The sequence below is a fragment of the Entelurus aequoreus genome, linkage group LG06 (assembly GCF_033978785.1).
Source record: "Entelurus aequoreus isolate RoL-2023_Sb linkage group LG06, RoL_Eaeq_v1.1, whole genome shotgun sequence".
In the NCBI taxonomy this organism is placed as follows: Eukaryota; Metazoa; Chordata; class Actinopteri; order Syngnathiformes; family Syngnathidae; genus Entelurus; species Entelurus aequoreus.
Genome location: NC_084736.1, coordinates 66,595,068 through 66,616,328, shown reverse-complemented (window position 1 = coordinate 66,616,328; position 21,261 = coordinate 66,595,068). Strand labels below are relative to the sequence as shown.

General features: G+C 41.1%; 1 protein-coding gene across 2 annotated transcripts in view; it reads right to left on the bottom strand.

Moving 5' to 3' along the window:
• Nucleotides 1-21,231, bottom strand: part of mvk (mevalonate kinase) — a 50,348-nt gene extending 29,117 nt beyond the window's left edge. The window contains exons 1-10 of one of the 2 annotated variants that reach the window (XM_062051258.1): nucleotides 20,854-21,229; nucleotides 20,540-20,687; nucleotides 19,414-19,561; nucleotides 17,992-18,147; nucleotides 13,919-14,022; nucleotides 13,715-13,760; nucleotides 13,465-13,555; nucleotides 11,340-11,459; nucleotides 9,762-9,915; nucleotides 1,512-9,583 (exon numbers count right to left, since the gene is read on the bottom strand). In XM_062051258.1, the coding sequence (XP_061907242.1) occupies nucleotides 9,432-9,583; nucleotides 9,762-9,915; nucleotides 11,340-11,459; nucleotides 13,465-13,555; nucleotides 13,715-13,760; nucleotides 13,919-14,022; nucleotides 17,992-18,147; nucleotides 19,414-19,561; nucleotides 20,540-20,687; nucleotides 20,854-20,931 (1,197 nt within the window). In that variant the 5' untranslated portion in view covers nucleotides 20,932-21,229 and the 3' untranslated portion in view covers nucleotides 1,512-9,431. Of the gene's footprint in view, nucleotides 1-1,511; nucleotides 9,584-9,761; nucleotides 9,916-11,339; nucleotides 11,460-13,464; nucleotides 13,556-13,714; nucleotides 13,761-13,918; nucleotides 14,023-17,991; nucleotides 18,148-19,413; nucleotides 19,562-20,539; nucleotides 20,688-20,853 lie in introns of those variants that run through there. The other variant, XM_062051259.1, reaches the window with a different exon arrangement.
• Nucleotides 21,232-21,261: the final 30 nt, after the last annotated feature.

Sequence of the window (21,261 nt, the reverse complement as noted above, 5' to 3'; positions counted from 1 at the left end):
CAACAAGAGAAGTATCCTACACTTCTCTTTTGTAAAGTAAATCTGAACAGCCGATATGGGCATCTACATCAACTATATGATTTGCCTGAGAAGCTGGACAGGACAAAAAAATAAAAAAATTAAATTATTTGTGGCGGACGTAATTCTTTCGTGGCGGGCCGCCACAAATAAATGAATGTGTGGGAAACACTGCAAAATCCTCTCACACAAGATCGAGCCAGGAATGGGGCCTTATGAATCCCTTCCCTACTGTAACTGTTGTCCTGGCTAAATTCTAATACAAGCTGACGATATATTGTCAATATGAGTCCTAAGTCGCACATGTAAACACCCTCTGCAGGAAGTCACTGACGCCCCTGTTAGTAAACCCGGCGGCCATCGGCAACATGACATGTTGTCAGTCAGCTCCTGTTGTGTAGTCAAACTTAATGGCTCTTGACAAGCTCTCTGGCATCCGCCCGGGAGGGTGCAGTGTGTGTGCCCCCCCCCCCGGTGAGCATGACCACTCTGCAAATTCACATTTAACATTTCATTCCTGCAGCTCGGGCAAAATGAATTAAACATTGTTGATCCCGATCCAGCAGGCACAAAATTGCATTTAACGTTGGATGTCGGATGGCCCTGCATCACCCCACCCAACACTTTAATTCACTCGCTGACTCCTGGGACGGCACTTTTTTTTTTAATCAAATCTCTTCCATTCTGACATTTTCTGTCTATCCTTGACCCCCTTTTGCACACTCCCTCTGTTATCTGAAATAATCTCACAGTCTCCTTAGATTCTATTCATCAGAGCAGAAAGAAGCAGGCGTTGACATTGATAAAAAAAAAAAGAAAAAAAGAAATACCATCTGTGCCTCAGAGGAGCAGAAAAAGAAAAAAAGGAGTGAGAATGAAACAGAAGTGAGAGAGAGGCTTCAAATAAAACGGGTTCTGTTGTCTCGCTCTTGCCCCCCTCCCCTCGTCGATGGCGGTTCAATTGAAAAGCGCAGTGGTAATTAAATTCCGGCAGGGGTTAGGGGCAACTGTGCAGTGTACTGCCAAAAGGGGGTCTCGAACATTAAGATGACACAATCTAAGGGGACAGAGGGGCCAACAAGCGGAATAGGAGGGAGGGTGACAAATGTCGTTTATGCACGATCACTCTGCTACTTAATCTTCATGACATTTAAGAAGAAACAAATGGAAGAAATTTAAAAAAAAACTGAAGTCCCACAATGACCCTTTTCCCCAAATCGGGAATATTCAGATCCATCTTGTGCGGCGTTTGTGGAACATTTGTGATACTGAGAGATACATGACGAGGACATCAATACAAATATGTTTTTAAAATGCTTAAAATAGGTACAACTCACACATACTTAAATAGTCATAACTGGTCACTTGCTTCATATTATAGGCACATTTAAAACGTTTTTTTCCCCATTAGGGTTCATTCACAAATGGGTGTGAACAGATTGTACTTAAACAAAACGAATGATTTCAAATGTTTAATCCATTAGACTGGGCAGTGGTAAACATCTGGATAACTATGAAGGTAATTGTGCAAGTGCTGCACCAGTAGCCGCACCATCAGGAAGGGTTTGCGCTACTATATCGCCATCTAGTGGCCAAAGAGTTCATTACAAATGATTTTATTTTGAACAGTTCTTCAGTGGGGGAGTTTCACACTAAATTAAAAACAGTCACTCGGTGTGGAAAAAGGAAGTTATAAGGAAGATTAGGGTTGAGCCATGTTCACATGAAGACGCACACTTTAAAAACTCATACTTTTCTATAAGTGTTGGCCTCTTATCCACACGCTAACTAGGGATGTTCCGATCAGTGATATCAGCTGATACCAATACCGATCACATACAGTGTAATGTTTTCAATTTATATATGGTGAGTGCTATTGACAGTTCAAAAATGTCAACACATTATTTAAACTAGTTCCTTAATTCTCTGTCATTACATATAATCAGGCAAAACAAAGTCAATAACTAAATCCAAAAACGTATTTTATAATCCTTTGGTCGTTGCCCTCAATTGTCCAGGATATTATTTCTTGAGTTTGTAAACATGAACAAAAGTAGCAAAAAAAAATAAAAAAATAAAAAAAATTAAGAAAATACAAATATCAACCTTATCACCCAACTATGTTTCACAAATGGATACTACCTTTGAAATCAATGTTTTTGTTCGATCCGCCCTCCTCTTACATGACATGTACTGACAGCAGTGGTGTGCCGTCAGGGCCAGCAAGACCTTCTCTGCTGGCCTAACATAAATCATGATCACATATGATTAAAACTTAAAGGCCTACTGAAACCCACTACTACCGACCACGCAGTCTGATAGTTTATATATCAATGATGAAATCTTAACATTGCAACACATGCCAATACGGCCGGGTTAACTTACAAAGTGCAATTTTAAATTTCCCGCTAAATTTCCGGTTGAAAACGTCTATATATGATGACGTATGCGCGTGACGTCAATCGTTGAAACGGAAGTATTGGTACCCCATTGAATCCAGTACAAAAAAGCTCTGTTTTCATCTCAAAATTCCACAGTATTCTGGACATCTGTGTTGGTGAATCTTTTGCAATTTGTTTAATGAACAATGAAGACTGCAAAGAAGAAAGTTGTAGGTGGGATCGGTGTATTAGCGGCTGGCTGTAGCAACACAACCAGGAGGACTTTTACTTGGATAGCAGACGCGCTAGCTGACGCTAGCCGCCGACCGCACGGATGATCGGGTGAAGTCCTTCGTCCTTCCGTCGATCGCTGGAACGCAGGTGAGCACGGGTGTTGATGAGCAGATGAGGGCTGGCTGGCGTAGGTGGAGCGCTAATGTTTTTATCATAGCTCTGTGAGGTCCCGTTGCTAAGTTAGCTTCAATGGCGTCGTTAGCAACAGCATTGTTAAGCTTAGCCAAGCTGGAAATTATTAACCGTGTATTTACATGTCCATGGTTTAATAGTATTGTTGATTTTCTGTCTATCCTTCCAGTCAGGGGGTTATTTATTTTGTTTCTATCTGCATTTGAGCCCGATGCTATCACGTTACCTCAGTAGCTAAAGAGCTTCGCCGATGTATTGTCGTGGAGATAAAAGTCACTGTGAATGTCCATTTCGCGTTCTCGACTCTCATTTTCAAGAGGATATAGTATCCGAGGTGGTTTAAAATACAAATCCGTGATCCACAATAGAGAATCTTTCATGCTCGCTCAAATTAATGGGGTAATCGTCGCTTTCTCGGTCCGAATCTCTCTCGCTGCATTGTAAACAATGGGAAAATGTGAGGAGTCCTTCCTTCGGTGACGGCACGCTACTTCCAGTATAGGCAAAGCTTTTTTTTATCAGCGACCAAAAGTTGCGACCTTTATCGTCGTCGTCCTCTACTAAATCCTTTCAGCAAAAATATGGCAATATCGCGAAATGATCAAGTATGACACATAGAATGAATCTGCTATCCCCGTTTAAACAAAAAAAATTCATTTCGGTAGGCCTTTAATTTATTTTTAGTTTACTTTCCATAAATATATAAAAGTATTCATCATAATCTCTTCATGGCATATTAGGCTCCAGTGTTGCTTGTTTTTAAGTTAGAGCTTTTATCCAATCAGATTTCAGTGAGCTTGTTGCCAGCGCTGGATGAATTCTGCTGGAGGCCTTCTGGATCAACATTAGCGGCGGCTGTGCAGCGTAAACGAACAGACGACATTCAGTTGATAGACAGTTGCGATAGCCAATCAGATCACGAATTGTTGACAGTAGCCCATCCAGGTAGCCTTATGTCAAACGTGACTGTGATTGGATACTCACTTGTCACTCCCAAGTGAGTATCCAATCACAAGTTGTTATCTGCGAAGGCAGGAAGTGGCACCGGAGCCAGCAAAGAAATCTTTGGTACTTTTTTTTAATCCCACAAAGAAGGAGAGCAAAATGTTGATTAGGTGGCAGATAAATATTTGCAAGGCCATTTTCAATAAGAATATTTAAAGAGAAACTACATCTTGTGAGACGAGGTCCACGGACCCCGGAAGCTGGCTAAGCCGGCTAAGCTGTCCCGGCGGTGAAAGGGTTTGCCCGATGCGCCGAAAATTAACCTGTTTTGTACGCTATTGAGGTGATTCAATGGACAGTAGTGCGCAAGTATGTTTCTGTATATTATTTTTCCATTTTTTGAAGTCGGACTAAGTAGGACGTCAATGAAGGCCTAGTTGGGAAGCGCACGGCCTGCCAATGACTGACTGTAACAATGCCCCTCCATCCATTTTCTACTGCTTATTCCCTTCGGGGTCGCTGGAGCCTATCTCAGCTACAATCGGGCGGAAGGTGGACAAGTCGCCACCTCATCACAGGGCCAACAGATAGACAAGACAACATTCACACTCACATTCACACACTAGGGCCAATTTAGTGTTGCCAATCAACCTATCCCCAGGTGCATGTCTTTGGAGGTGGCTGACACATAAATAGTTGTTATAGTATCTTCTCTAGACTCTTATTAATCTCCTTGTTAATTTCCTGTTAATAGCTGCTTACTTTCTCATGTAAAGTGATTCCAGCTACACTTCTTATACTTTTGTGTATACTTACTTTACTTATTTGTTGGTGTTGTTTCAAGCTAGGTTAGCAGTCCGAAACATGTTTAACCTCGTCCACCAGTGACAATGGTACTTGACAATGATACTTAAAACACTAATAAAATCAGTTTATTTACAGTACAGGAGGTGATTATTAACTTCAGGGCTCGGTTCCACACTACTGCTAGCCGCTTGTCAGCCGGGGGACTAATAACAAATGCTGTCAGCCAAAGGGAATCAGCCATTGTGATGGGCATCAAAGGCATTATTCAGCAATGACAAAACTTTTTTTTTTTTCACAAAAACTGGCAGATACCAATGGTGGCCGATGGATCGGCACATCCCTAACGCAATTTTTTGTCCTTAAAACCTCTCACTTTTAAAAACGTGCCTTTGTACAACTTAAACGGAGAGTATGCGACACTTATGCCTGTAATAGTTTAAAATTAAATCACAGTTTAATTGAATTGAAGTATTTATTTCAAACCTGCACAGTACAACACATTTTTTTTACATCTTGGCAGAGACATTTGTGCAAGGCTTGAAAAGGGGTTGGATGAAGCAGATGCTTATAATATCCCAACCCCTCTCACTCATTCCACATTTAACATAAACAATATAATACAAGAACAATACCATACAAACAAAAACAAGAAAAACTCCTGTACACTAACAATACAATAGTACCACTGTTAGTATGAGACAAGACGAGGCAAAATACACACAAACACACTTACACACACACACACAGGCCCAAACACTCTCTGACCATACACCTCTCTCCCATCGCTTTGTGCTGAGGGCATCACTCTCTTTCCTCCTCGTACTTCTTCAGTACTTCTTTTTTAAACAGTGTTTTAAATTGAATCATGTTAGAACATGTTTTTAACTCGTCCACTAAGTTGTTCCACAGAGTGACTCCACACACTGAAATGCACATTGATTTTAAAGCTGTTCTAAATTTAGGCAAATATAATTTGTTGTTTCCTCTTAGACTGTAACTATGGTGAGCATCTCTATCCTGGAATAGGTTCAGTATATATTGGATGGTAGAGAGTTTTGGGATGCCCTAAACATAATTTGAGCAGTTTTAAAGTTGATCACATCGTGCAGTTTAAGTTGCTTTAACTCCATGAATAGTGGATTTGAATGATGTCTGTAGTGAACATTGGACACAATCCTAATGGCCTTTTTCTGCAGAGTGACTAAAGGCTGTAGATGGGATTTATAACAATTTCCCCAGACTTCAACACAATAGTTTAAATACGACATAATAAATGAATGATACAATAACAGCAGAGCATTGGTGTTCAATAAATGGCATGATCTCCTCATCATTCCAACACATTTAGCAACTTTTGTCCTCGGGTAACTTATATGAGGCTTCCATGAGATATTTTCATCTATTACCACTCCTAAGAATGAATTTTGTTGAACATATTCTATTGGTGTATCATCAATAACAATCCTGATGGGCATATTACTTTTGCGATTGCTAAAGAGCATGATTTTGGTCTTCTTTAAATTCAGAGACAATTTGTTTGTATTAAACCAAGTTTTTAACTTTATCATCTCCTCAGTTACAGAGGCCAGAAGTTGCTTCACGTCGTCACCTGCACATGTAATGGTTGTATCGTCAGCAAAGAGGATGAACTTCAGCAGTGTTGATACTTAACATATTTCGTTGATGTACATTATAAATAGTGTGGGTCCCAGTATCGACCCCTGGGGGACTCCACAGGTTATGTTCATGAGTGTAGATTGATGTTGGTCGATCTGAACAATTTGCTGTCTCTCATTCAAGTAGCTCTCCAGCCATTTCCCTGCCAATCCCCTTATGCCATAGTTTTCCAGTTTATTTACCAAAATCTGGTGGTCAATGGTATCGAAAGCCTTTTGCAGGTCAATAAAAAATCCTATAACAAATTTGTTCTTCTCGATACCATTAGTAATGTTCTCTTTAAATCAATCAAAGCTAATGAAGTTGACCTATTTTGTCGGAACCCATGTTGACAATGAGATAATAATTTGTGCTTTTCAATGAAGCCACAGAGTCTATTGTCAAATACTTTTTCCAATATTTTTGACAACTGTGGCAGAAGGTAGACGGGCCGGTAATTTGTGAAGTGGTGTTTGTCTCCAGATTTGAAGATGGGGATGACTTTTGAGAGTTTCATTTGTGAAGGAAATTGTCCAAGTTGAAAAGATAAATTGCAATGTGTGTAAATGGTTTGATGATTTCTTCCGCTACGTTCCGGACCGTCCTCATGTCGAAGTCATAAATGTCACGTGATGTTTTGTTCTTGCTTTTCTGAATAACCTCTAAAACTTCCTTTTTTCCAGTTGGAGTAAGGAACATCAAATAAGAAATTTTTTCAATAAGTGAAGTGAATTATATATTTTTTCAATAAGTTCCATGGGCTGTTCATTATTAATTGGATTTTTTTCTGCCAGCTTAGGCCCAATATTAACAAAAACCATATTGAAGCAGTCAGCAATCATTTACTTGTCACTTATGATTTGGTCGTTCTCAACAAAAAACTCTGGATAACAAGGACTGTTTGAACCATGCCCAATAATTGTATTTAATACCGTCCAAATTCCCTTTATATAATTTTTCTTTTGGATTAATAGTTTGGTGGTGTATTCTTTTCTGCTTGCTCTTAATATGCTGGTTAATTTATTTTTATATGTTTTGTACTTTTGTTCTGTTTCTATGGTTTGATGCCTAAAAAAAAGTCCTATATAAATATTTTTTCTTTTTGCAAGCGTTCGCAAGCCCTTTGGTTATCCATGGAGCTATTGTGGAGTTAGTTATAGTGCATTTTTTGATGGGGCAGTGTGTATCAAAGTGAGAAAAAAATGTCATGAAATAAATTATAAGCTGCATTTATATCTAACGTTTGAAAAACAGAATCCCATTTTTGTTTCGCTAAATCATTCTTAAGTGCTGTTAATGATCGTTCTGTTGTGGCTCTTCGATAATATTCACTATTTACAGGTTTGGATGTTTTGCAGTTAAGTATAGGGGAACCAATTCTGTTTTGTTTAGATATGACAGACACGCTGATTGATTGTGAAACATATTGTAAACGTATTTATTATTACCTATGCAAAATATTATATTCACAAATGAAAATGGTCAAAGACAACACCACAAATAAAGGAATAAATTATCAAAATGGACAGACATGTTCATCTGCTTAGTTAAAGGTGTCATATGTAACAATTGCATGTCAAGTCATCATTAAATGGCCCTGATATGTCAAAAGGCATTAATAAATCATGTTCTTTTTCAATACCTTTATAACTGATAACAGTAGTTCAGTCGGGATATGCTCATTTCAAAATTAGATTTACAGCCCCGAAATGTTTTTATTGTTTTCATTTCGATGCCCCGCCCGCCACCGTTTGACCAATAAGAAAGTCCGTGAGTGTGTCACATCCAGGTTGCCAGTTACGCACCGCCATCTCCGCCAAGCTACTGCCACTGGTAAAGTTACTAAACATGTCAGACCTTAGTAAATCTAAAAGGCGTCGTTACAATTCTCAACTTATTCATGACAAAGCCAGGAACAAAACGAGGATTTGTATCGGGGATGCCTTTGAAAGATGGAGACGATTGAATGCAGAGAAGATTTTTTCATCTGACGCCAAACTTTCTAACTTCCTTCTTGATAGGTAAGTAAGGCATTACTTTGCCTTCAAAGTAGGCCTATGCGATGTGTAATATATTATATATTTGGACTCGTCGATTGCCATTTGAAGTTCCTAGGAGTAGCACTCGGATTTGGCTGCGTATCTGGCAACCTCAGTCATGGAGAGTGGGAGGGGACTACAGAATTTTGACCGTGAAAGCAGTACCATTTCTGGCCACATTCCTATATCTGGCACCTTTAACTGGACAATAAAAAAAAGTTATTAAAACCTCAGAAAATATAATTAAAGTTTTTAACTTCTCTCTTTAAAATGGGCCCCTCTTTATTATTTTGTATCATAGTATTTTATATACCGGTAGTAGTATTTATTGTACTTGTTTTTGTTGTTTTTAATTAAAAAAGAAAATTCTGCTGCAACACTTTCGTCAGCACCGATTTTGGATGAGATTCCATTTAGACACCCAACTGATGGGACAACTTTGACAAGCAAGACTTTTTAAGTTTGTGTCATAGGAAAAGTGGGATATTTTCTTATGATTCTAACCCTTCTATAACAACAGAACATGCATGTATCTACTCAACGAGTGTTATTGACTGTTGGTTTCAATTTGGCAAATGGGGGTGCGGGTGCTCTACCTTCAATATGTTTCCTGTGCTGATTTGAAAGATAATGTACATGTCACTGATTAAATGTGACATGTAGATGATTAAATGTGTTATAATTCCACGAGTGTTGGTTTCATTTTGCGCGTGATTGTTGGGCACTTAAAAAAACATGACTGATGTTTCCTGGGGTGTGTGAAAGTCTGGACTGATTTTAACCATAATGTACATGTCAATGTATGCATAGTATATCACAATAACAGAGGCATAAAGCCACCAAGTCAGCTATAGCTGCTTTTTGTCGGCATCCAATTGGACAAAATGTGTGTTTGCGTGTGGATAGAGACTTTTTTGAAACTTCACTCGTGTGAAATGAGGTCCTTTTAACGTTATTTAAAGTGTTCATGTGGACATGGTCTTAAACATCAGAAAATGTTTTTTGTCCAGTTATCAGTCAAGGAAATACATGATTGAATTTTTTTCCACTTTTGCCTTGCGTGAAAATGTCCCTTTGTGCACTGTCACAGTAGCGCACACCTCAGGTCTTGTGACTCTCTAATAGATTCCATTTGCACACCCATGACCACAGTTGAGAGTCAATAACGGTTTAAAATTCCTAAAACAGTATCCTTTACAGAGAGGGGAGAATGCGCTTGGACACCAGGCCCTCCAATACTTGTTTCCCAGCAGTCAAAGCCGCAGTCTTTCAAGTCCTGAATTGTACTCTGGACTACAACGGACTCCGTTTCTAAAAAGAAAAGCAAGATATGACTGTAGATAGAGGGGGAATAAATATTATGATAGAGGTAGAAACAATAAGGAGGAACTGTTGGGAGCTATATTGTGTTTCAGGGACAAGAAGAGATTCTCTGCTCTGATTTATTACTGGATCATAGCAAGTGTCTGGCATTGACCTGATTACTTACCTGGTCTAAGAAGAGTGATGCCACAGCCGCCTCCGCCTGCTCCGGTTAGCTTGCTGTGGAGACCTCTGGCGAGCGTGACCTGACACAGGGTGTCCAGGGTCGGGTGTCCCACCCCCATCACGTTCAGATGGTGCTGGTTGATGTCAATGAGTTCCTGCAAGTGCAATAGCAAACATGTCAAAGGTAAAGCGTCTGATGGGGTGGTGGTGATGAGATGTGTTTCATTAAATGACATTGACTTTTTAATGCTCTTATAGTGCCATCCATCCATCCATTTTCTACCGCTTGTCCCTTTTGGGGTCGCTGGAGCCTATCTCAGCTTCATTCGGGCGGGAGGCGGGGTTCAACCTGGACAAGTCGCCACCTCATCGTGGAACCTCTAAATTTCAATGACCCATTAACAACCAAAGCTTCCGAGTTGAAACTACAATAATGCATGACATCTCCCAAATGAAGGTACGTACACTCAAAAGACGGTTAAGTTAATTGACTCCATGGAGCCTCGGAGTGATTGGCTAGCTGCTATAACGTTCATATATATCACCTGAAAACACATCAATTGATTTGTTTTTAATTAGCCCCTTAACTCACCCAGCATGCAGCTATCCATCCATCCATCCATTTTCTACCACTTGTCCCTTATGGAGTCGCAGGGGGTGCTGGAGCCTATCCCAGCTGCACAAGGGCGGAAGGCGGGGTACACCCTGGACAAGTCGCCACCTCATCACAGGGCCAACACAGATAGACAGACAACATTCACACACTAGGGCCACTTTAGTGTTGCCAATCAACATATCCCCAGGTGCATGTCTTTGGAGGTGGGAGGAAGCCGGAGCACCAGGTGGGAACCCACGCAGTCACGGGGAGAACATGCAAATTCTACACAGAAAGACCCAGAGCTCAGTCATCAAACCCATGACCTTCTTATTGGGAGGCACACATACTAACCCCTGTTTCATCATGCTGCCCATGCATGCATGCAGCTATACAATTATAAAATGACGTTGCTAGTAAATACACTATATGTCCACATTTTTTCTGACACACCATGCAAATATGTTGACACACACACGCATAAGACGAAGAGTTCTCCTACAATCGTCTATCTTTGCAGCGCGTGCACGTACCGATCTCACAGCCGTGTGTGTATCTGTGTCAGTTTGCACACAGTTTTCAGACGTGCAAAATAAAACGCAAAAAGTGTTGATGAATCACATTGCATGCATTAATAAAAATAATTGCATCTTCTCCTCCCGGTTTTGTGGGCATTTTGCTAATGAGCGAATATTTTGCATATTCATGAAGACAGACGCAAAATGGATTGCGCGCCTTATTCTGCTCACTTTACAGACACAATCCACTTAACACACGTTTAGTAGATCAGCTTTGCGTGTACTAACAAGTTTGCACGTGCTTTAGTACACACAAACTTTGAGTAAATCAGGCACAATGTATCAAAGCAGTCCGCTGCATGCTGACATGTTTCTGTATGTAGCCCTCGCTGGAAAATGTAGGGTCACCCCTGGTTTAAATAAAGCAGCATCTTGTACTATAATGTGTATAAATGTGTATTCATACCTCCAAAACGTTGTAGTGCTCCCCTGTGATTGGCTCACTCGTCATTTCTAAAAGGACTTTCTCACAAGTGCAGGAAATGGCATCAACTGAGTCGAGCACAGAGTTCAAAATCAAGGGAAACTATAAGAAAGGGGAGGAAAGATACAGGTTATCATTAGCATTGACTTCAACAATACAGCGGTACCTCAACTTAAGAGTGCCCTACCTCAAGAGTGTTTTAAGGTAAGAGATGTCTCTCGTCTAATTAATGTTTTAAAGGGGAACTGCACTTGTTTAGGAATTTTGCCTATCTATTGTTCACAATCATTATGAAAGACATGACGGATATATTTTTTCAATGCATTCTAACTGGTACATAAACGTAAATAAAAAGTCAGCTTACAGTGGAGACAATGGGAAGTCCTACATTCCGCCCCTAAAACCCAATAAAAAATCTTCCAGAATACACCAACAATACACCATTTACATTTCGTGACTTGAGTATTAACCAAGTATTAATGATATTGTTATTATAAGCGCCAACACAGACAAACTATTTATAGCGGCGCTGTGAGCACTAGCGTGTGTGCCTGTTTACATCATCGAGTGGTCAACTGTTTCCTCGCTTCCCTGCTCGTGGGTATTTATTCCAGATCATAAATTATAACTCTCACCTGGATAGTAGAAGGACGAGGATGTAATCTGACAAGTTTGTACACTTTGACAGCCAATTTAGACCCGGGAATGGCGAGAACGACACAAAAAGACGCTTGGTTCCACCTCCCTTTTCTTTGTGAGGATTATAAGTCATTCTTCATCGAAACGGGACTATAACAAGATTCTATCAGTCGGCATCATAATGACAGCAGACATTGTACAGTAAGTGAGGTTTTATTATGTTTGTTGTCTCTCATGAAGTCTGCAGTCAATTTTAAGCAGTGATGTGGTTGAAAAAAAAGCGAACTATTTACAATGCATAAAATAACACGTGTGTTCTTATCTCACATAAGGATTGTGAATGAGGCAAAAATCAAAAAATAAAGTGTGGTTTCCCGTAAAGTTGCAACCAAAAATTTTGGTTCCACGCATCCATCCATACATTTTCTACTGCTTGTCCCCAACATGGGTAGACGGACAACATTCACATTAACACACTAGTGGCAATTTTAGTGTTGCCAATCAACCTATCCCCAGGTGCATGTCTTTGGAGGTGGGAAGAAGCCGGAGTCCCCAAATGCCACTCGCTAGCATTAACTTATAGCTAAAGATGGACATAACCGTTTTCTGTTAATGGTTAGTAAAAAGTGACTGTGAGGGACACTGCGGAGAAGAAGTGGCTGATAGTTATTGAATTAAAGAACAAAATCATCAAAAACATGACAGAGTGTGTATGTCGCTAACTTGGGGAAGCGGTTAGTCACTCACTCACTACTAGTCTGCACCAGACTGAAGCCGAAAGAGTCTAACGCCAGGTACGAATGTTAAAATCAAATCTGCTGTAAACAATATACATTTATCCATTAAAATATGGAGAAGCTGCTGGAAGAATATACTGTAGAAGTTCCCTCTCCAAAGTAAATGCTGTACATTTTTATTGCATTACTTTATAAAACTACTGTAGTGTTTGTAGCACATTTTATTGTATTTACACAATATTTGTTATCTAAAAAGTTTACTTCTCTTTTTTAAAGCCTTGTTACATGTTTAAATTGTGCAGTTTTATGGGGCAAGCATCTATTAAATTGATTTCAATTGATTTTAAATGGGAGACGTCGATTTAAGATACAAGTTTTTTGAGTTAAGTGCTCTGTCACAGAAACAAACAAGCTTGTAAGTTGAAATCCTACTGTAAAAGATTTTTTTCCAAATATATTATGATGGATAGATACGCTGTATATAAACCTAATAAAAACAGCAGGTTAGACTATTACGGACAGATCACAACAACGTGCAGGCAAAAGTGTGCCCACCTGCTGCTGTCGCCAAGGCAACAACACACAGGGGTGCTGGCGAAGAGTTTAATTTCAATATTTTATAACGGCACTCAACGTCAGGCTCTGGAGTGTGTGCCATACAAATGCAATGCCTATTATATTAATTACAACATCAGCAGGTAAGACATGGGGGAAAAAAAAACATTTAGTACCTTGTTAATTTTGTCCTTCACCCTGGCGACAAGTACCTTAGTGCTACGCGGCACTTTGGTATTAGTGAGAAGGATTCGCAATAAGGGCACCCTGGAAGAAAGGCAAAACACATCAGAGGCTTAAACTAAATTTGTTCTTCATGCAACCTGCTGATTCGAGAATTTAATCCCATCAACATTTATTTCCACGACAAAAATATGTACTGTGGCTTTATGAACCCACTCTGGGGAGCTTAATCAGCGTCGCTACCTGCTCAGTGGTATGATCCTTCCGGCCAAGAACCTCAGCATGCCACCTGCACAGAAAGAAATCAAAGTCATTAAAGAGATAATCATCTGATGATAATGAACAGCGATGGTGCACGCAATACTCCAGTGATTCCATTAAAAAGTGTCCATGGAGACAAAAGAAGTGTAACACAATAAGCAATATGTGCCATATGCCGGGCCTCACCCCACGTCCCTACAGCGTTGTCGATTCCAGAAGGATTACCGTGGATGATCATCTCGCCTTGAAAGGCCCAGCTGTTGATTAGCTCCAGGTCCTCCTGGCACCACCTGCAATTAATGACATCACAGCCTAAACAAATCAAATAATAAATGGTCATGGCTGTATTAAGACCAACAAATAGGAAGAAAATAAAAATAGCCCAAAAATATTGTTGAGATTTACGAGGTGGGATACTTCTTTTGAATTACTTGTGTTTAACTTTAATAAATGATGGACATATATTTGATGTTTGGAGCAACCGGACCGGATCAGGAGGGGATAGAAAGAAGAAAAAAAGCAGACAGGAGGGAATTGTGTGCATGACATAGCGACAACAACAAAAACACAACATAAAATTCAGTGTCTACAAATATGCTATCAGTGCTCATAACAACAAATTAATGATATAAACAGTAAAAATACAGCACCGATGTCATTACTACACTATAATAATATTATTATTATATTGTTAATAGTAATAACATTATGAACAAATAGTAATAGTGTTTACATTTATGAGAACCATTACCATCACCTCAAATGAAGCAATGACAACAACAGCAGGATCTTAGATGAATTAGTTAATTTGCAATTTGAAGTCTTTATAAGCCCTCCACACAACTTTCACACTGGGGCTGCAACGATTAATCTATTGAATTGATTAAATCAATTAGAAAAAAGTTCCAATATATATTCTGTTGCTTCGATTAATCGTTTGAGTGTTACTACTACTCAGTGGCCAAGTGGTTAGAGTGTCCGCCCAGAGATCGGTAGGTTGTGAGTAGGGATGTCCGATAATGGCTTTTTGCCGATATCCGATATTCCGATATTGTCCAACTCTTTAATTACCGATACCGATATCAACCGATACCGATATCAACCGATATATTCAGTCGTGGAATTAACACATTATTATGCCTAATTTGGACAACCAGGTATGGTGAAGATAAGGTACTTTTTAAAAAAAATTGTAAAATAAGATAAATAAATTAAAAACATTTTCTTGAATAAAAAAGAAAGTACAACAATATAAAAACAGTTACATAGAAACTAGTAATGAATGAAAATTAGTAAAATTAACTGTTAAAGGTTAGTACGATTAGTGGACCAGCAGCACGCACAATCATGTGTGCTTACGGACTGTATCTCTTGCAGACTGTATTGATATATATTGATATATAATGTAGGAACCAGAATATTAATAACAGAAAGAAACAACCCTTTTGTGTGAATGAGTGTAAATGGGGGAGGGAGGTTTTTTGGGTTGGTGCACTAATTGTAAGTGTATCTTGTGTTTTTTATGTTGATTTAATAAAAAAATAAAAAATTTTAAAAAAAACAAACCAGATACCGATAATAAAAAAAATGATACCGATCATTTCCGATATTACATTTTAACGCATATATCGGCCGATAATATCGGCAGGCCGATATTTTCGGACATCTCTAGTTGTGAGTTCAAACCCCGGCCGAGTCATACCAAAGACTATAAAAATGGGACCCATTACCTCCCTGCTTGGCACTCAGCATCAAGGGTTGGAATTGGGGGTTAAATCACCAAAAATGATTCCCGGGCACGGCACCGCTGCTGCCCACTGCTCCCCTCACTTCCCAGGGGGTGATCAAGGAGATGGGTCAAATGCAGAGGACACATTTCACCACACCTAATGTGTGTGTGACAATCATTGGTACTTTAACTTAACTTTAATAAAGACTGATAAAATCCGGACCCCACGGAGTGCCCAAAACTTAAAATACGTGGACATAGTTTTCCGCAATGCCGCTGAAATAGCGCGCACATGAGAGCTGTGATCTGTGTGGCAGCAAAAAACTGTTTTGTTTTTTTTCTTTGATAATACAAATGCACGCGTGTTGAAAGCAGAATTTCAATTTTGATTATGTGCATTTATATATAATAAGTTTGTTATTCAAATAACTTTTTTTCTAAAATACGCTAGTCTGTGTTTTATCTGATTACACGATTCATCGAACAAAATAATCGATAGATTACTCGATTGCTAAAATATTGGATAGTTGCAGCCCTATGTCACACACACTTTAACGTTTCCTATGCTCTAAAACCTGTGTAATTCTAACATGAAAACTTAAAATGGATACTCAAATCTAAATGTACTCAATGGTACTGCGATAAACAGACCGCTGTTGAGTATAAGTCGCACCCCCGGCCAAACTGTGAAAAAAACAGCAACTTATAGTCCGAAAAATACGGTAAGTATTTATTTTTATTTTAACAAAAATGTTTGGAATGAATGACAGACAATATGGTAAACGGTAAATGGGTTATGCTTGTATAGTGCTTTTCTACCTTCAAGGTACTCAAAGCGCTTTGACACCATTTGGGTTATACTTGTATAGCGCTTTCTACCTTTTTAAAGGAACTCAAAGCGCTTTGACACTATTTCCACATTCACACAGACAGTCACACACTGATGGCAACCCTAACCACGACCCATCAGGAGCAAGGGTGAAGTGTCTTGCCCAAGGAGACAACGGACATGACTAGGATGGCGGAAGCTGGGGATCGAACCAGGAGCCCTCATGTTGCTAGCACGGCCACTCTACCACCCAGACCCCACCAATATTTGTTGCATTATTAGATAATGTTTAAGTTTAAAATATATGCAATTGCATGCATTACATACTTTATTGACACTTTGTGGGTTTAAATCAGGGGATGTTGTTGTGAGTTTTGTGAAGCCCTTTAAGGCACTTGTGATTAAGGGCTATCTATATGTGGAAGGGGCGTGGTCCACGTCTTGGAGCTGCTGCGCCAGCGCAAACGGGCGGTCCTCGGGACCCAGTAGCGTTGCGCGGAACCGGCGTCGGTGGTCCTCCGGGTGGCTACCGACCCGGTCCAATATTGCGCGGCGGAGGCTGGGGAAGTGCACCCGGGCTTCTGCCGGGAGACTATGCGCCGCCCGCTGCACCTCCCCCGCCAGGAGCGGCAGCAGTTTCACCCCCCAATCGGGGTCTAGCCAGCCACATGCTGCTGCCGTGGCCCCGAAGATGTCGAAGAACACCTGCGGGTCCTCGTCCTCCGTCATCCGCTGCAGGGCGGCTGTCGTTCCAGTCTTCGCCGCTCCTCCCGCCTGGCTCACCAGCGCCTGCAGGATCTGGGTCTGCTGGCGGCCCGTCTCCATCTGTTGCTGGCTGGCCGCTGACACCTCCGTCAATACTCTTCCGAGCGCTTCCAGGGGTTTTGGGGCTGACATTTCTCCTCGGTCCTTGCCCGTTGTTCTCTGCGGTTCCCCTTTTATTCAGTGAGCGGGGATTACTTGATTGTCCCCAGGTGCGCAATCCACGCACCTGATCTCTCTTGCCGCGTCGAACCCGGCGCCCCTCGCCCCGCTGTCGGACTGCCGGCCACGTCTCCTCGCGGCCGGCCCCGGCAGGGCACGCCTCGCTGTCGGTCCGCCGGACCCGCCTCCCCACACTATATAAAAAAATTTTGATCGATTTATATTATTTCTAGGCTTTCGCGGGCCAAATAAAATGATGTGGCGGGCCAGATTTGGACCCGGGCCTTGGGTTTGATAGCAGTGCCTTAGAAAATCCAGTTTATTCAACTTATGGGACGGCGTGGCGAAGTTGGTAGAGTGGCTGTGCCAGCAATCGGAGTGTTGCTGGTTACTGGGGTTCAATTCCCACCTTCTACCTTCCTAGTCACGTCCGTTGTGTCCTTGGGCAAGACACTTCACCCTTTGCCTCTGATGGCTGCTGGTTAGCGCCTTGCATGGCAGCTCCCGCCATCAGTGTGTGAATGTGTGTGTGAATGGGTAAATGTGGAAGTACTGTCAAAGCGCTTTGAGTACCTTGAAGGTAGAAAAGCGCTATACAAGTATAACCCATTTATCATTTATCATTTATATATGGCACCAGGTTAAAGATAACTTTTGTCTTTTGTCTCTACATAGTCGCGATTTTACAATTCTCCTTTGACCTGTTTATCAGAGTGCATGAATTATATTACACAGCAAATACAGTATGGACAGACCACTGTGAATAATGCACCGTACCTGGCAGTGTGGTCGCACTCTTTGAGAGGAGTGGGAATGGCTCCACTTGCGCAAAGCAGTGCTGCTGCTAAACACACAGAGTAGGCAGCACTCGAGCCCAGTCCTGCACCAGTGGGCAGCTCTGACCACACAGACACTGTCAAGCTTGGCAGCTCACTAACGTAGGAGGAAAAGAACATAACTTCTGTAAACAATATTGTCTTTTACACTACATTTCTACATACAATGCACTGTATAGCAGTGGTCCCCAACCTTTTTGTAGCTGCGGACCGGTCAACGCTTGAAAATGTGTCCCACGGACCGGGGGGGGGGGGGGGGGGGGGGGGGGGGTTGGTGCACTAATTGTAAGTGTATCTTGTGTTTTTTATGTTGATTTAATAAAAAATAAAAAAAACATTTTATTTTTTTATTTCTTGTGCGGCCCGGTACCAATCGATCCACGGACCGGTACCGGGCCGCGGCCCGGGGGTTGGGGACCACTGCTGTATAGCATGCATTTGAGATATATATTGACCAGTGCTACTCGATACTTATCTCTAAGGAAAGCTGCTTTAAATGGATAGGAGAAAAGGAATTGTGCAGCTTTTGTCTCATAGAGAAAATGCTTGTTGAAGGCACATGAATGCAGTTGGGAGGTTCACAACTAATGAGGCAAACTTCGCCTTTTTTTAGGCTATTTAAAAATCATGCAACATGGAGTTTTAAGTAAAGTGTCTTGCCCAAGGACACAACGACAGTGACTAAGATGGCGTAGGCTGGAATCGAACCTGGAACCCTCAAGTTGCTGGCACGGCCACTCTACCATCTGAGCCACGCCGCCCTACAAGCTCGATGTGTCCCACAGTGATGAAGGGTGTATATGCATGCTACAACAGCGTCTTCATCCTGGCTGGATGTGAATAGTATTGCGTAGATTAAACTTTGTTTCTCCATTTAGTGTAGCAACTCTGGTGTTATTTGTGATGTAAAGAAGTTCTGTTAAGTACAAATGTTTGTGACGCCGAGACGGATCAGAAAGTCAGACAGCTGTTTGTGTCTGGTGTGTGTGTGTGCGCAAGTCGGAGAGTAACATTTGACAGTTTGACATAAACTGTCAAAAAATTCAACCGAATAAATTGATTGAAATTCATAAACGCTCTGTTTTTCTGCTTGCTCCATTCTTGTTGATCATATGTGTTCAATAAAGCGATTGTTGACCAGTCCTCATCCTTTTTAGCCTATTTTTATCATTCAAACACAGGTACCAATAGGTAAGAAAAGTTGGTTTTGCATAATATCCAAATTGCACAAGTCTGGCTATAATTAAACTACTCTTTAGGTTTCAGAAAAAAAGTGCCAGTTTGCAAACTTTGTAGGTTTCAGAAAAAAAGTGCCAGTTTGCAAACTTTGTTGGCTGAGGGGGTTTCATTTGACCGTGCTTACCTTGCTCTAAACAGGGAGAGGTAGATGTAGAGAAACGCCAAGGTAGCCATGCTGCAAGTATCTAAGTTTCCGTTTGTTGCACCAACAAACTCATGCAGTCTTTTCACAAGTTCAGCATCGAGACGTTTCACCTCATCCTGCTGCCTGCCTGTTAAATGATAGAATGACTGCACTGAAAAAAAACATAATAGTGTAACAGTCTTTACAAAAGAGACAGTAGTATAAATAATGCAGCTAAAGGGAACTGCATTTTCTTGGAATTTTGCCTATCATTCACAATCAGTATGAAAAAAAAAACCACAAATGTTTTTTTTTTCTTTTTTAGGATTTTAAAGATTAAAAGAACGCTCGCAAGTCGCACATATATACATATATATATATATATAGCGCTTGTCCTTTTTGGGGTCGCGGCGGGTGCTGGAGCCTATCTCAGCTGCATTCGGGCGGAAGGCGGGGTACATCCTGGACAAGTCACCACCTCCTCGCAGGGCCAACACAGATAGACAGACAACATTCACACTCACATTCACACACTAGGGCCAATTTAGTGCTGCCAATCAACCTATCCCCAGGTGCATGTCTTTGGAGGTGGGAGGAAGCCGGAGTACCCGGAGGGAACCCACGCAGTTACGGGGAGAACATGCAAACTCCACACAGAAAGAGCAGATTATTACAAATTTGAATGCAAAAAAATGTAATCTAAATATTCATATGGGTTGTCTCTTATAAAGATTGTAAACCATCCATCCAATTTCTACCGCTTGTCCCTTTCAGGGTCGCGGGGGGTGCTGGAGCCTATCTCAGCTGCATTCGGGCGGAAGGCGGGTTACACCCTGGACAAGTCTCCACCTCATCACAGGGCCAACACAGATGGACAGACAACATTCACACACTAGGGCCAATTTAGTGCTGCCAATCAACCTATCCCCAGGTGCATGTCTTTGGAGGTGGGAGGAAGCCGGAGTACCCGGAGGGGACCCACGCAGTCACAGGATTGAACTCAGGACCTTCGTGTTGTGAGGCACAAGTTCCACCGTGCTGCTGGATTGTAAACGATAATTCAAAACAAAAGTGCAGTTGCCCTTTAAATGGTAATTTATTTTTTTAATTTTGGAGCATTCCTTACCACATGAATTCTGTGTAAGCCTCTTCAGCTCAGACACATCCCAGCAAAGGAAGGTGTCAATGTTGGGAAGGTTGATGCAAACTTTGCCAGTGGTGGTGGCTTTCAACTTCAAGTATGTTCTTAGATTTAAACTCACAGCAAGTGCAATCTGAAATGGATCAACAACAGCAAGCAAAATGTTAATGAAACCTTAGTATTCGACTGCAAAACAATTGATTTCCAGTATTTCAACAACAGTATATTGTGATGTAGTCATTCAGAAAAACATAACGTTTAAAAGCTTTGTTGCTTTGCTTTGAGCGTGTGGCTTTTACCTTTCCGTGCACGACTGCGTGCTCTCCGTGGAGAATTGCCTTCCCCGGAGCAGATACGATGCTGTCATTGACATTCATGTTTTAAGAAAAAAAAATACAAAAATGGTCCATAGAAACACAGCTAGATAACTTTGGCTAACTTCAGTCTTTCTGATTAGCTAGCTTGGCCACAGGTAGCTAATGTTAATCCATTTGAAGCCGAATTACTAAATAGTTCTAACGCAGCGTTCATAGAGGCTCGACGAAAACGTAAACTATGTTAGGTAAAATTTAAGTAAAAGTATATGTCCAGTGAGAGGTCGGACCGACGTGGGCTGGGAATACGCAGATCGCTAACATTGCTTTAAACACACAGCTGACATGCTGGAGGAGGGACCAAAACACACCAGCCAATCAGATACCGCTATT